We start from the raw sequence: 15,610 nt of genomic DNA, 5'->3' as shown, positions 1-15,610 counted from the left end.
ACTCAGTGAATACTGGTCAAATGAAAGGGAATGAACGAAGAATCCACATAGCTTGAATAGAAGAAAAATATAAACAGTCAATTCCATGAGCCCTGGGCTTCACTGCCCTGAAGGCAGTTCCTGAAGATGTCACCATCCACTAGGCAGTGGCTGGATCTTCTCTCTCTGCTCCATATACTCACCCTCAATATGCCCCTGGCTTTTCTGTAAAGCTACGTTTGCAATGTATGTTGGGAAGAAAAGGTAGACAAGGTATGGGTGGAGCAAGAGGTCAGGTTTAAGACCCTCTTCTAGATGGAGGGCATCGGACACAGGCAGCCACACTATGGGGTCGGCTGGGGCCGGTAAAAAAGCAAGACCATAGGCTTCTGGCCAAGATGGAGGCGTGGGTAGGTACACTTTGCTTCCTCACACACCCAAAAGAAGGATAACAAACCAATTTAAAAACAAAAAATAATCAGAACAGCCAGAAAACCAAACTGTACGGAAGTCCAACAACCAAGGAGTTAAAGAAGAATCACTCATGTAGACTGGTAGGAGGGGCGGGGACGGGCAGCTGGGGCGGAGAGACGCGTGCTGAGGTGAGGGCTGGTGGGCTGGGTGGTCCCACATTCATGTGCAGATAGACAGGGACAACTGGGGAGCCAGACAGACCGTACAACCTAGGGTTCCAGTGGCAGAAAAGAAAGCTTCAAAACCTCTGGCTTAAAAACCTGTGGGGGCTGCGGTGGTGGCAGAAACGCCCATTCTCACAGGAGAGTCTGTTGGAGGGGCCCACGTACACAATCCCACCCACCTGGGAATCAGCACCAGAAGAGTGCAAGTCACTTGTGGGTAGTGGGGGAAGTGACTGAAAGCAGGGTGGGAGCTGAGCAGATGGCACTGTTCCCTCTCAGGCCCCTCGCCCACATACAGAGCCACAATGCAGCAAGAGGGTTGCCTCGTCCTGGTGAATACCCACAGCTCTGCTCTTTACTACATAACAGGTGTGCCAAGACAGAGAAATATGGCCCAAATGAAAGAACAGATAAAAACTCCAGAAAAAGAACTAAGCAACAAGGAGATAGCCAATCTATCAGATGCAGAGTTCAAAACACTTGTAATCAGGAGGCTCACAGAAATAGTTCAGTATGGTTGCAAAATAGTGGGAGAAGTAAAGGCTATGCAAAGTAAAATAAAGGCAAATGTACAGGGAACCAAGAGTGAAGGGAAGGAAACTGGGACTCAAATCAATAATTTGAACCAGGAGGAAGAAATAATCATTCAACCAGAACAGAATGAAGAGAAAAGAATTCCAAAAAATGAGAAGAGGCTTAGGAACCTCTAGGACAACTTTAAATGTTCAAACATCCGAATCATAGGGGTGCCAGAAGGAGAAGAGGAAGAGCAAGAAGTTGAAAACTTATTTGAAAAAATAATGAAAGAAAACTTCCCGAAGCTGGTGAAGGAAATAGACATACAAGTCCAGGAAGCTCAGAGAGTCCCAAGGAAGTACACACCAAGGCACATCATAATTACATTTCCCAAGATTAAAGATAAGAAGAGAATCTTCAAAGCAGCAAGAGAAAAGGAGACAGTAATCTACAAAGGAGTTCCCACAAGACTATCAGCTGATTTCTCAAAAGAAACCTTGTAGGCAGGAAGGGTCTGGAAAGAAGTATTCCAAGTCATGAAAGACAAGGACCTACATCCAAGATTGCTCTCACCAGCAAAGCTTTCGTTTAGAATGGAAGGGCAGATAAAGTGCTTTTCAGATAAGGTCAAGTTAAAGGAGTTCATCATCACCAAGCCCTTATTATAAGAAATGTTAAAGGGACTTATCTAAGAAAAAGAAGATCAAAACTTTGAAAAGTAAAATGACAACTCAGAACTATCAACAACTGAACCTAAAAAAAACAAAAACAAACCAATTAAACTAGAACAGGAACAGAATCACAGAAATGGAGCTCACATCAAGGGTTATCAGTGGGGAGGGGGAGGGCTAAATGGGGGATAAAAAAGAATGGGGGTTAAAAGTATAAACGGTAGGTACAAAACAGACGGGGAAGTTAAGAATGGCATAGGGAATGGAGAAAGCAAAGAGCTTATATGTAGGACCCATGGACATGAACTAAGGGCAGGGAATGCTGGAGGGAAGGAGGGAAGGAGGGTACGGGGTGGAGGGGGAGAAAGGGAAGAAAAAATGGGACAACTCTAATAGCTTAATCAATAAATATACGCTTAAAGGAACAAAAGCAAGGCCACAGAAACAACTCAGATTTCAATGAGTGGGTTATATGGAATTTGAAAATGCATATTTCTATCATAATATCCCTTTATATTTGGAAAACATTTTTAAATATTTTAAATCTCTGTAATGCAATCTACAGCCCCCCCAACCTAATGTCCCCGGCTAGCAGAGAGCCAACCAGCCCTCCCTCCCCGTCTTCTCGCTGTCGCAGCTGTCCAGCGTCGCGCAGGTAGAGATGCTTCGCAGTCCGATGTTTTCCAGTGGAACCAACAAATGCAGAGACAGAGGCAAGTCCATGTCCACATCGGACAACACAAAGCACAGTGAGGACACACGTGTACCGCAGCCACTGGCCCAGCACACAGCCCCTGTGTGAGTGTGTGTGAACAGGTGCTAGATTTTGGTCCTCTTCTTCTTCACCTGCTACAGTGCCGTGATGGCGTTTCTGTAAGTCTGAATCATCAAAAGGAAAAAACCCTCGTCTCTGTGTTTAGAAGAAACACGGCTGAGATAATCCAGACTGCTTCGAGCAGGGTTCCCGACTCTGACAATTTCTCTGTTTCCGTAACAGAATGTGAGCTCGCGTGGGTGGGGGTGGTGAGTCATCTACTTCTTTGGTTTTCCACGGCCTCCAGCTCGAGGGCTGGGCCGAAAGGGGCTTAAACACTGACCCCCGTGCCAACGCTCTGCTCTGATTTCTCCGCGCCTCTCTGCCCTGCCGCACTACCTGTCACTAGCACACGACCGGGCCCAGGTGGGAGCTCTGGATGAAGGCACTGGCAGTTCTCAGTGAGGGGGACAAACACTGTGCCCATCCTGGGCTGTGGCCCTCACGGTGGTCCAGGGGTCTACATCCCTGACACCTCCTGACTTCTCCAATTCCAGCTCACCTCGTTTGTCTTATGTCAGTGGTTCCTTCTGTCCCCCAGCCCTGCCCCATTTTCTAAGGGGCAGGTTCCCCTTCATCCTGCAGGTCTCTCTAAATGTTGCCTCCTCAGAAGGCGTCCCCTGCACTGTCTCCTCTTCAGCAGGTCTCCCTTGTCATCTTGTGACTTGGTTTCCTTCAGTGCGCTTGCTATAGCTCATGGCGCAATAGAGACAATGCCCTTGGAAACTGAGAAAAGAGCAAAAATGCCCCCTGCATTTGCTCCATTCTTTCTCCCCCAGCACCTGGCAACGTCTGGGTGAGGAGGTGGTGTGACTGTTACTCCTGAGGGAAGAAGAAGTGACATTGACAAGATGTGTTCCTGAAACACCGAGGAAGCGTGAAACCTCCCCCTTCCCACCTTGGGGGAAGGAAGGAAGAGGGGAGATAGGAAAGCTAAGGGTTGGACGCAGGGTGCATGCCTCCCCCATTCCGAGGGCAGGCCTTGAAGGGGTAGAGAGGACGCGGCAAACATATCACAGTAAGGTCCGGGGACACACAAGGACGTCTGGACGAGGGGCTCCCTCCCCAGCACGGCCTCCTGCAGGGGTCCGAAGGCCAGGCACAACCTGTCTGAACATGGGGAGGGGCAGTAACCCGGTAGCTCCAAGCAGGGACGGTCGGCAAGATTAGACACAGGAGCCTAAGACGGTGTCTAGAGCCAGAGACCTGGGATCAGGCCAGAGAGTTCGCAGTGCCCAGTGAGTTCACAACCAGGGGCAAATGGCAGGGACTACAGGTTTCCCAGAAAGCCAGAGGGGACAAGTCGCTTCTCCGTGGTTGCTAGTTCAGAGACCAAGGCCACTCCACAGTGGGAGCCAGAAGGAGCCCAGAGGCCCCGTGTGGACCCAGGTCCTCTGCTCCTGCCACCAGGGGCCCTCTCTCGCAGGCCCTCTTCCAGTCGCCCGAATACCTACTTCGAGAGGAGCGGTGAGGGGAAAGAACTCCAAAAGATGGATTATTTGTCCGAAAGAGACAGAGTAGGCCAAAGAGGATGTTTAAGCCAGAAGAGATCGGAACATTGTAACTAGCAAACATTAATAAGGGGGGCAGAGAAAGCAGCCCCTGGTGCAGAGGTGGTGGCTTTGGATGGAGGCGCGACTGCCTCCCCGAGGTGCACAATGAGGTGAGACTGTCATGGATGCGCTTCGGAGAAACTGACACTCAGTTCTCCAACATCGTCTTTTAAAAAACTGCTTTAAGAACAGCTACGTGGACGGCAAGACGGGCCCGACTGCGGGGGCCGGGAGAGAGGGCTAGTGCCGGAAGTTTCCTGCAGGACATAAGAAATTCACGAGTGAGACCTAACTCTCCGTTACATCAGGCGGTTACCTCAGACCTGCTCGGAAAAAGAAGAACCTTTTCGCCACATTACGTGGACGCTGGTGTAAACAGAGGCGACACCGCACCCAGGTCACGTGGTGACGAAACTCCAGGGGCGAGCCAGTTACTCACGGTTTTTCTCCAAAGAATTGCACGGTACTGAGGGACGCGCTGATTGTTTTGGTCCGAAAGGGTCACGGACAAGAAGAAGGGGCTCTTCTCTGCATCGTTTCCAATGTAGTTCTGATGGACTGGGGAAGAAGCAGGTTTAGAACAGTGAAAACGCACGTGGTCCTCCCGGCCCCTGGTGGCGTGGACCCTTCAGGTGGTGCCCGGCCCTTCGCACTCGGTCAGGGCCCAGTAACCCCAGACCCAGTGTGAAACGGAACCCGATCACTCCACCATTCACACACTCCCATTCCCCTGGCTGGTGACTGGTTCAGGAATGAATGTGTAGCCCAATTCTGGCCAATGAGACAGGAGCAGACATGTGTCAAGGGGGTTCTGGAAAGGCTTCCTCACTGTTGAAGATGGCCTCCTCTGAGCTCTGGCTGGTGGTGTGTAGGAGTGATGCCTGGAATTGCTGCAACCATCTTGCGACCCTGAGGAGGCCTGGCTTTGATGACATCACAGAGCCTCTGAACCCCCCAAGCCAGGAGCCTGCCCCCTCTCTGGATTTCTAATTGTACCCCTTACTGTTTGAACCAGATGAGGAAGCTGAAGGCATCTGACAGCCCCATCCCCCGCTAGGCATAACTGTGTTTTCCAGACATTTGGGAAGCTGACAACTTCCCACTTAGCTTAGTACAGTATCAGGTTTTTCTTTAAAAGATACCGTTTGGGTCTGATCACTCTCATTTTATAGCTCAAGCATCACACCTTCTACAAACGGATGTATTAGTCTGATAGGAAACATGTCTAACTCATTTCCAATCCTGCAGTAGTTAGTGATTGTCCTTCCACTTTTTCTGTCATGAATCCCTCCCGCCCCCTGCATTTCTGCCCTTCTGTCTATGTTCACGTGGACCCTTCACTTTGAACGTACATTGTTGTTCATGGCTGAGCTCCTGCCAGGCACCAGGCGTCAGGCTTACTGTTTCCCTGTGTATCTCACTGAAACATCTGCCCAAACCCACCAGCTGTGTGCCAGCAACAGCTCCGCTCTGCAGACAAGGAGACCCAGTCTCAGTGGAGCAGAGGGGAAGGAGCGTGAGGTCCTGTGGTTAACACCTTCGGAGCCAGGGTTCAGATCCTTCCCATGGTCTCCGCAAGGGCAGGGGGTCCTGGCTGCCTCTGCCAGTTCTGTGTGGGCCCCGGAGCCCACAGAACTATTTCTTTCCCTCACTGCCTTGGATTAAGTCTTCAAAACCCCCTGTAGATGAGGCACTTGCCTCACTAAGTCTAAAGTTGGTTTCCACCCTGCAAATTCTTCTTATGTCTCAAATCACTTATTCAGATCATCTAATACCCTTGAACTCCCCAGAGACAAAAATGACTGCCCCTCCCCCCCTCAAAAAGGAGGGAGAGAGAAAAAAACTCCTAGAGCTGAAACTCGGCTGAAGCTTCAAACCTACAAAGCTCACTGCCGACCTTGCGGTGAAATGCCCTGCCGTCCGTGCGCCCACACCAGGTAGTCTCACATCCAGGGCACCAGAAATGGCACCAACACTGACTTTCACTTCGAATGGCCTTCCTCCCCAACCACCACGATGGTGTAATTACCTTGTCCTAAAAAATACTTGAAGTACCATCTGGTGTGGTACTCTGGGTTCTCCAAGTGCACATCTGTTCTTCTCCAAGTGCCTGGCAGAGTGCTTGCATTCTGTAACGGAACAAAGTTGTGCAACTAAGAGGCTTATTCAGAAAGTAAAGAAGAAGCTGACAATGAACCCGAGGCCAGAGAACCAGAAAAGTCATTGTTAGAAGCAGGCAAAGAGGGCCGTGGCCACGTGTCGCCACTCGAACAGACACCCGTCTAAGCCCACATCACAGGGCATCCTGGGGCATGGAAACGGGACCGAGCGACGCAGGGAGTTCAGCTACTTCCAGCTAGAGTTTCAAGCCTCTCTCCTCTCTGGGCAGAAGATTCCACAATTCTATCTGGGAGCTGGCGCCCCCTAGAGACACGCCCCTGTCATCTGTAAGGCACATGTCACCTGGAATACATCTCAGCAGCCTCTTAGTCAAGTTCATATTCTTGTAGAATTTTAACAATTTACCGTAACGCAACTCAATTAACGTGACAAATACAGATCGTCATAACGGACAGTCTGAATCCTCTGCCCAAAGGTAGCCACTGCTCACGGTTCGGCCTGGCTCCTCCGTCTCTCCTACACGTGCGGCCACGTGTAACTTTGCCCAGTGGAACCACAGTGCATATCCAGTTTAAAACTCCACTGACACCTGCATGGCGCCACGCGTGGGAGACAGGTGTCTGGAACAGAGCTTTCTGATTCAGACGAGCCTCTAGTGATTTCCTAGATGTTTGTGGTCAGTTTCTTTATCATGTTGAAGAAGTTTCCTTCAAGTCCAAGGTTACAAAGAGGCTAGTCTTAGGAATAAATGTCAAATTTTACTGAAAGGTTTCTGGGGGCAACTATCGAGAGAATATGTAAAGTGGGGGATCTCAGTCATGTAGTGATTTCCCCACGAGCTCTCTTGTTGCTGAGTGTTTCTCAGACATCTGGAGGGCAGCCCACGAGGTCACGGTACTCGGGCTTCCTCTGACGGTGCCGGATGGAGCACACGGACGATGTGCCACGTTCGCCAGTGGGACAGAGCCGTAGGTTTCTTTTATGAATGGATCTCTGTCATGCTCTCGGGCTTATATTTCTTTATAAAGTGAACGGGGATGCTTTCTGTCTTTCTCATGGCTCTGGAAATACGGACACACAGTGAGTGGGCTCTATGTGCCAAGCACCAGGCCGGAGCATTAGCTCCACCGTATCTCCACCCACACGACCTGAGAGATTCAAGGTCACCCCTGACTTTCGGATGAAGAGTGAGGCTTAGTGAGTTTGTGTCTGTTGTCTCTGGTTGCGGAGGTAGTAAGTAGTGGAGCTGAAATGGAAATCAGTCCCAATTTCATAGGTTTATTTATTTACTTTTTTCATCTTAGCCCTTACATCATCTTCTGTGTCCTTTTTAATGTTCCTTCTTTTTAATCTATCAGGGAGTGAAAATATGGGTTAAAGTTTCTTAATATGAATGTGCTTTTACTGGCTTCCTTGCATTTCCAGCCATTGGCGCTTGATAGGTGTACTCGCACACAGAAGCCGCAATAGCAGGAAGATAGCGGGAGCCTCCGAGAGCCCTTCCCCAGCTCCGCCTCCTGGTAGCACCTTATCCCACTGCTTCATGTGCTCACCGCCCCCCCCCACATGCACACACACACACACATGCCCATAAACATGTGCGTGCATGCACACACTGAGGTTTTCCTCCATCATTTAAGACGACGGTGCATGAATAACAGCCCTTTACTCCCAAAGGCTCCAGTGTGTATTTCGCAGGAACAGAGATATCTTCTTGCACAACCGCCATACGGCTTTACCAACGGCTGTACATTCGACCCTGACACAGGCTTTAATCTGCTGTCCCCATTCCCATTTTGTCGGCCGACTCAGCTGTGTTGTTTAAAGCTTCCCCCCCTTCTGTACAGGCTCGTTCCATGCCATGTCTCTTCAGATTCCCTGAATCTGGAACATCCCCGCTGACTTCCTGTGTCTTATTACGCTGACATTTGTGAAGAATGTAGCACACTGACCACCCCCTTTTTCTTATAAAGCATTGCTCATTTGGGGTTTGCCCCCATGACTAGACTCAGGCTTCGCACACCCAGGCAGATACTACAAAGGTGACCGGTCCTTCTCGGCTTCTCCAGACATCCACCTGTTCCTTACTGGTGGCGCTAACGCTATATCATCTGTTCGAGATGTTGCCTCTTAGCTCTGACCTCTTGGTGTGACTCAGGAAGGGCGGGCAGTTGGATTTTGCTCCCTGTAGACTTTCTAGATGATTCATTATCAATAGCCATTCATTTACGACCATGAACCACGGCAGCTCTCCTGGCCCCAGTTCTTCCCACCATGCAGTGACGAGTGACCCCGGGAGCCTCCACCAAGCCACAGGCACCAGCTGGCCAGACACAGCGGAGAGGACCCACAGTGGTTGGGACCACAGTCCCAAGGCCCTAGATCTGCAGAAGCACCGGCAGAACCTGGAGAGGGGACTCTTGAACCACCAGCACACTCAAGCCTTTCAAGCCTCCGGCACTGGCCCGGCACAGAGAGCCTTGTCTGAGGCAGCAGCGGCCCCCGGCTCAGCTCAGGGCTTCTACAGTTGCATAAGCGTGCGCCCTGGGACCGCTCTAGACTGCCTCAGGCTTTTTGCGGGCAGGGCCCTAGGACCTGCACGTCTAACTAGCACCCAGGTGGTTCTGATGTACACTGAGCTCTGAGAATCACTGCTCTGTACCGGGGCTCCGGTAAATCCAGGGAGGACATAAACTTGGATGGGGCCACAAAAAAAAAATCTTTAGCCCTGGCTGGTATAGCTCAGTGGATTGAGCATAGGCCTGTGAACCAAAGGATCATGGTTCGATTCCCAGTCAGGGCACATGCCTGGGTTGCAGGCCAGTTCCCTGCAGGGGTCAATTCCCAGCAGGGGACACACAAGAAGCAACCATACATTGATATTTCTCTCCCTCTCTCCTTCCCTTTCCTTCTAAAGATAAATAAATAAAATCTAAAAAATAAATAAACAAAATTATTTTAAAAAATCTATTTCCCCCCAACTTCTAATAAGATTTAGTATTTCATTCAATTATGAACATATGCAAAAACCTATAATAGAATAAAGCTATGATGACCACGTCATAAAAAGTCACAAATGTTTTCAGAACTCATGATAGCGACAGCAGATTATCTTAAAGTACGGTTTACACTCTTCACTGTTCAAAATTATAAGGGCTATGAAACTTGCTGCTAGTTTTATTATTTCATGCATTAATTTAAAAAGTGTGCATATTACAGTATCATATATTGGGTTTTAAAAATCATTTTGATAACTTCCATTTTTAAGATGTTAAAAATTATTATTGTCATTCCATACAGTTGTCCCTCTTCCTTCCCCCTTGCCCTCCTCTGCCCAGCCCTCCCCCACTCCCACGGTCGGTCCCCACACCGCTGTCCATGTCCACGGGACACGCACACATTTTGTGACTGACTCCTTCCCTTCTCTTTGGTAACTATTTCAATACATCCGATTTCCTCTGTGATCCCAGGTATTTTTGTCTCGTGTATTTGAAAACATGATTCTAAGAAGTCTACAGGCTTCACAGACTGCCAAGGGGGTTCAAGGGCATAGAAATGACCCCGATTCTAGACTTTCTGCAGTCGCCCCCCCCCCCCCCCCNCCCCCCCCCCCCCCCCCCCCCCCGACACACACACACACAGAGGTGTGAACTGCCAGCTGAGAAGCAGAACGAGGCAGCAGCTCCGAGTGACCGATGGCACTCTGGCCAGTGGCCTGTACGTCCGCCCAACCAGGGGTTCTTTTTTTAATGATCAAAAAGGTGCCTGTTTAACTTTTACCTTTACTGAATACTTACTAAATCGGGAAAAAGCCCAACACCAAAAAAGCTGTGAGTCTCACAGAGCAAGGTACTTCCTGGCCCTTGTTAAAAGCACATGACGAGGTGCTAAGACAAGAATATACACAGGAACCAACAACAGAAATGGAAACTAAGCAAAAAAAAAAGAAAGAAAGAAAGAAAGAAAGAAAGAGAAAAAGACCCTCCCTCTTCCTAGGACCCCAGAGGAATGCTTCTAAAAATGACTTCCAACTCCTGACGGCTGCAGTAGAATTGGGCAGTCAAGGGCACCGACCTGAAGGGTATGTTCTAGAGGAAGAAGAAGAATTTTCCTTCCACCCTCTGAGTTCTTCTGGCTGGTCTAATAATTAAATTAGCAAGCGATGGATGAACAGGAGGAACTAGTCAAATGCATCACATATGTACCCACGGAGGTTCTGTAAGACTAGGGGACCTGAGGGCAAGTGGGCAGCTGAGGCTTATATGCCGTTTTTCTGTCCTCGCCCAAGGATGTGCCTATTGATTTCAGTGAGTGGGGGAGGGAGGGAGAGAAACATCGATGTGAAAGAGATACATTGATCTCATACACGCCCCCACCAGGGACTGGACCCTCAACCCAGACACGCATGCACCCTGACCAGGAATCAAACCTATGACCTGAGGTTCACTGATGATGCTCCAACCAAGCACCAGCCAGGACGGACTCGCTGTCTGGAGCTAAGGAGACAGAGAAGGTAGTGACTTGGACTCACAGGAAGGGAGGTGACCACAGGCAGATGAGAGAGTGCCATTGAGAGAACGACCCCCACGGGCCCCCCAGAAACGACAGGACACAGAAGGCAAGCTAGCAGACCCACTGGCCAGGCCCTTCCCTGCCTGCCCCTCCCAGGAGCAGGCTTTTCTAACTGAATTCCTCCAGGCAGGTATGAGGGGAGTAAAAAGCTCTTCTTGAGTCTTTCATTTTCTTAAAAATAGCCAGCTGAAAACAATCAATGCCCCCAGAAGGGCATGTTTTGGGGTGGCTAAGCTCTGTTCCCCCTAAACAGCTACATAATTAAAAAATGTGTGTGAATCACCAGCACCTGGCACCCCAGAAGACGCCTCCATTCATTGTCCTATCAATACCCGACGACGATCCTACAGGTGCCACCCGCCGCGCCGACTCCTGTACCAGGGACTTGTCTGCTTTACCCACTCTCGCATGGCACGGAATCAAGTCATCCGTGTGCGTTCATGGAGCCGGGCTTCTTGTCCTTCAATGTCACATCTTCGGCCCTCACCCACGTTACTGGTCCTCCCCATGGCCATGTTGCAGTCATGGTGTGGACACTGCACGTTACAGGCTGACTCTGCAGCTGGTGGACGAATGGGTTCTTACAGTTTGTGGTCACGACAAAAGAAGCCACTCCAAACATTCTCAGGTCTGTCTGTTGGGGGCCACGGCTCTCATTTCTGTCGGGTGTAACCCTGGGTCACGGGCCACAGATGCTCCGATTGCAGATACTGCCGACGGTCTTCCGAAGGGGACGCGCCAGCTGGCACTACCACCAATAGAAGCGAGCTGTCCCGCGCCCCCCACCGACTCTCAGCATTTCGCCCTGTGTCTCAGCAGTTCCCGAGTGGGTGCGGCAGCACCTGTGGTTGCAACTTTTCAGTAAGTCCCCTTTGGGTGTGTCCTGTTTCACGGGGGATTTCAGAGACACGGGAGGCTTGTCTGTAGCTCTCTCCGGTGACAGTAGCACAGGGACACGTTAACTGTTTGACACCAACCAGAAAATGAGGGAGAAATAGTCCAAAGAGCACATCTTCCAGACAGCTGAGGATTAACACCACAAATACCCACACTCACTTTATACCTTTCTAGACAATCATTTGCTCAAAGGCATCACAGAGGGTGAGGAACCTGAATGTCCTGTGCTGCAGACGTCCCTGGACGCGCCCAAGGAGCCCTGCGACTTGGAAACTCAGGAGCACGTCTGCATCGGACCCCAAGGCCCATGAAAGCCCTTAGTTGTCTTTATTGTCTTTTTTTTTTGCCCCACTGATACTCATGGGTGTGATGGAAGAAGGCTGAATCTGGCCAAGGTACTTTGAACTTGGTCAAAATCCACATATTACACCATCCTTTAATCTGAATGTCCTCTGACACTTGACTTTAAGCAGGGAAGCCACACAGCACTTGAACTACAGAGCAGGTCCACGGTTTTATGTGATGCCTATGAGCTCTGGAGTGTCCGTTTGTGTGAGTTTGATTAATGAGCGGACGCGCTTAAACTGGCTTCAGTTTCCAGGTTAAATTGCTGAGAGAATACTGGCAGTAAAAAAGACAGATTTTCTTTTTTTTCTTAAACATTTTATTTATTTTATTTTTAGAGAGAGAGGAGGGGAGGGAGAAAGAGAGGAGAGAAACATTACCGTGTGGTTGCCTTTTGCGTGCCCCCTACTGGGGACCTGGCCTGCAGCCCAGGCATGTGCCCTGGCTGGGAATCGAACTGGCAACCCTTTGGTTTGCAGGCCGGCACTCAGACCACTGAGCCATACCGGCCAGGGCAAGAAGACAAGTTTAAAAAAACAACACAAAAAACTAAAATCTTTTAAATGGTAGGTATAAATATAAACTGCTTGACAAAGTGAAATGAGACAAAACCTGAAACCCGTTCCGCCCCCATGCTCCATGCCCTAACACTCACTCTCCCGGCACCAGCCACGGTGCCGGGTGGTCTGGAGAGTCCTCCGTCTCTTCATGCACTCACGCAGACATGCTTGCTTTTACACAAACACACACACAGACGCACACACATTCAAGTGAGCATACACGAATATGACTGGTTTCCATAACTGAGGCAAGTCCAGATACTACAGTGAAATCTGTTTCTTCACTGAAGAAAATATCGCACGAATGTTGCTGTGTCAGCACACAGAGTGACCTTGCTCTTTTCAACAACTATCCCGGTTCACGTCCACATTCAGCACGTTGGTTACGTGTAGACGTATAAAATGAGGGAAGGACGGAAAGGCCCTGCCGCTTTCCCTGACCCCCCACTTCATTCCGCCCCAGAAATCGCTGTTAAATGCCGAGGTGTCCTTTTGGGAACTCCCTTACACACTGTCAGACGTGTTTAGTTCTTTTGTTGTTGTTGTTGTTGTTGTTGTTTTAAAGATTTTATTTATTTATCTTTAGAGGGGAAGGAGAGGGAGAGAAACATCAATGTATGGTTGCCTTTCATGCGCCCCCTGCTGGGAGTTGGCCTGCAAGGAACCGGCCTGCAACCCAGGCATGTGCCCCGACTGGGAATCGAACCGTGATCCTCTGGTTCACAGGCCCGCGCTCAATCCACTGAGCTACGCTAGCCAGGGCGTTCTTTTGTTGTTTTTATGGAAGTGGGATGACATCCTACAAATCGATCTGGAACTTGCTTTTCTGCCTAACACTGTATCCTAAACACTTATCTGTGGTTATCACATCTCTCTCCACCTCGAGTTCTACCAGCTGCTAACTAAGCATTCCATTGTATAAATGTATCATCATTTACATAATCATCTCTCTACTGATGGAAATGGAGGTGGCTTCCAGGTGCTAACTGTCCTCCCCAAAGACTGTGCTCATTTACATAGTCCCACCATCTGCGGAGACCCCGCCCCTCGCTGAGGAAGGCAGATCTGTAGAGAGCTGAAAGGCCGTGCCCCTGCTCCGCCACATGCTAACTGACACGTAGAGTGAGCTGTAAGGGAGGTCTCTGGTGAGCCCCAGGGTCGCACTCACTGTAATGAACAGTCAGAACGAGTGCACAGGTGGCAGGAGAAGCACAGGTAATCTAAAGCGTCTTGGGGGGGTCAGCTAATAGAACAGGTGACAGAATCAAGATGTCAAAGATGCCTGACACCCAACAATGACGGACACACTATGACCCGATGCAGCGTGGACAGTGCAAAACGCCAACTTCAGTACCAACGCAAACTGCAGGTGCAAAGCCCAGGGTGGGGAATGGCGGCTGCTACAAAGCAGGAATTCGTGCCCATTCTACCCGTGAGGACGTGGCAGCTCATTGACGTCGTCGTGAACTGGTGAGTGGCAGAGCTGAGACCTGAACCCACATAAGCCCAGGTGTGTTTGCCTCCAAAACTGTCCCCACTGCCTCATGATGTCACCTCACAGTTAAGTGACAACACAGGTGAAAATGAATCAAATTCCCAGGACCCACTCAGGTAGGTCAGTTTAACAGGACACTCACCCCACCCCAGGCCGGGACCCAAAGGTCCACACACTGAGGGGGAGGCAGAGCCAGAAGAGACCACCCTACCCAAAGACAGCAGGAAGGCTGCCCCGGGGGCAAGCAGGCGCTGAGCAGGCTGGGAGGGGAATGGTTCTGACCAGTAGGCAGCCTCCATGTGACTGCAGCTCTTTTCTCCATCATTTGGGTGATTTAAAAAGTCTCAAGCTGGGAATTCAGTTTAAAGGTGTCTGGGAAAAGTGAATGCAAATCCTCCCTCCAACTCTGAAGCCAATTCTGATATTCGTTTCCCCCAGCCGCACCACCAGGCAATCCCCTGACACGGGCTGGGCATTCTCCAATTCAACTCAGTTCCGACACCATCTACCCGAAGCACGAACAGCACACAGTCAGGCCGCCGAGCACGCAGAGAAACGTGGTGCCCCATGAGCACATGCCAGGAGAAAAGGCAGATGGCAGGTAGAGGGTCATTACAAATGCCACATCTGGAATAATCAGCCACACATGGTAAAAGCATCACACTGACAGTGTTTAAGAAATAAAAGGCAGCCCTGGCTGGCGTAGCTCAGTGGATTGAGCGCTGGCCTGTGAACTACACAATTGCAGTTCGATTCCCAGTCAGGGCACATGCCTGGGTTGCAGGCCAGTTCCCAGCAGGGACTCACAAGAGGCAACCATACATTGATACTTCTCTCCCCCTCTCCTTCCCTCCCCTCTAAAGATAAATAAATAAAATCTTTAAAAAAAAGAAATAAAAGGCAAATATAACATTTTAAGATAATGTCAATAGTAACTATAAAACGGGACCAAGCAACCTTGGATTAGGCGATGGTTTCTTCACTAGGACAGGAAAACACAGATATCAGATTAAAAGATATTTCAGAGGACTCAGGGAAGCCAATGAAAAGATAACCTACAAAACGAGAGGAAATTTCTGCAAATCATACATCTGATAAGGGTCTGGTATTCATACTGTGTGCAGAATTCTTGAAATTCAACAACCAAAGGAAAAATAACCAAATAGTGAATCTGTTCTGCAACTTGTTTGTTTGCGTGTCTGAAAATTTTTAAGCAGCTATACAGTCTTCAAACACACCCGGCTTTCACTAACTCAGCGCACAGTGGCTCTCTGTTTGTTCTCCTCAAGCCTTGGATTCCTTCCGAAGCTTCTCACTGAAGACCACCGATCGAAAGCCCAGCCAGCGTGCTCCTGTGGAGCACTCACGCTCGGTGTCCTCGGCAGAAACAAGGTTGAAAGTGTGTGTGAGCCTGACCACGTGGTTCCCGGAGAAGCCATCTGAGCCGGG

The 15,610-nt window shown here is 49.7% G+C and overlaps 1 protein-coding gene across 7 annotated transcripts in view; it reads right to left on the bottom strand.

Moving 5' to 3' along the window:
• GARNL3 (GTPase activating Rap/RanGAP domain like 3) overlaps positions 1-15,610 on the bottom strand; it is a 117,947-nt gene that overhangs the window by 43,970 nt on the left and 58,367 nt on the right. For all 7 annotated transcript variants that reach the window (XM_037036524.1, XM_037036525.1, XM_037036526.1 and 4 more), the window contains 2 exons: positions 6,201-6,300; positions 4,611-4,729 (listed from right to left, as the gene is read on the bottom strand). In XM_037036524.1, coding sequence (XP_036892419.1) covers positions 4,611-4,729; positions 6,201-6,300 — 219 coding nt within the window. The remainder of the gene's footprint in view (positions 1-4,610; positions 4,730-6,200; positions 6,301-15,610) is intronic.

Source organism: Sturnira hondurensis, unplaced genomic scaffold (genome assembly GCF_014824575.4).
Source record: "Sturnira hondurensis isolate 20B ecotype Veracruz unplaced genomic scaffold, ASM1482457v3 Scaffold0022908, whole genome shotgun sequence".
Lineage (NCBI taxonomy): Eukaryota > Metazoa > Chordata > Mammalia > Chiroptera > Phyllostomidae > Sturnira > Sturnira hondurensis.
The sequence above is the reverse complement of the archived record's forward strand: the minus strand, read 5'-3'. Positions and strand labels throughout refer to the sequence as shown.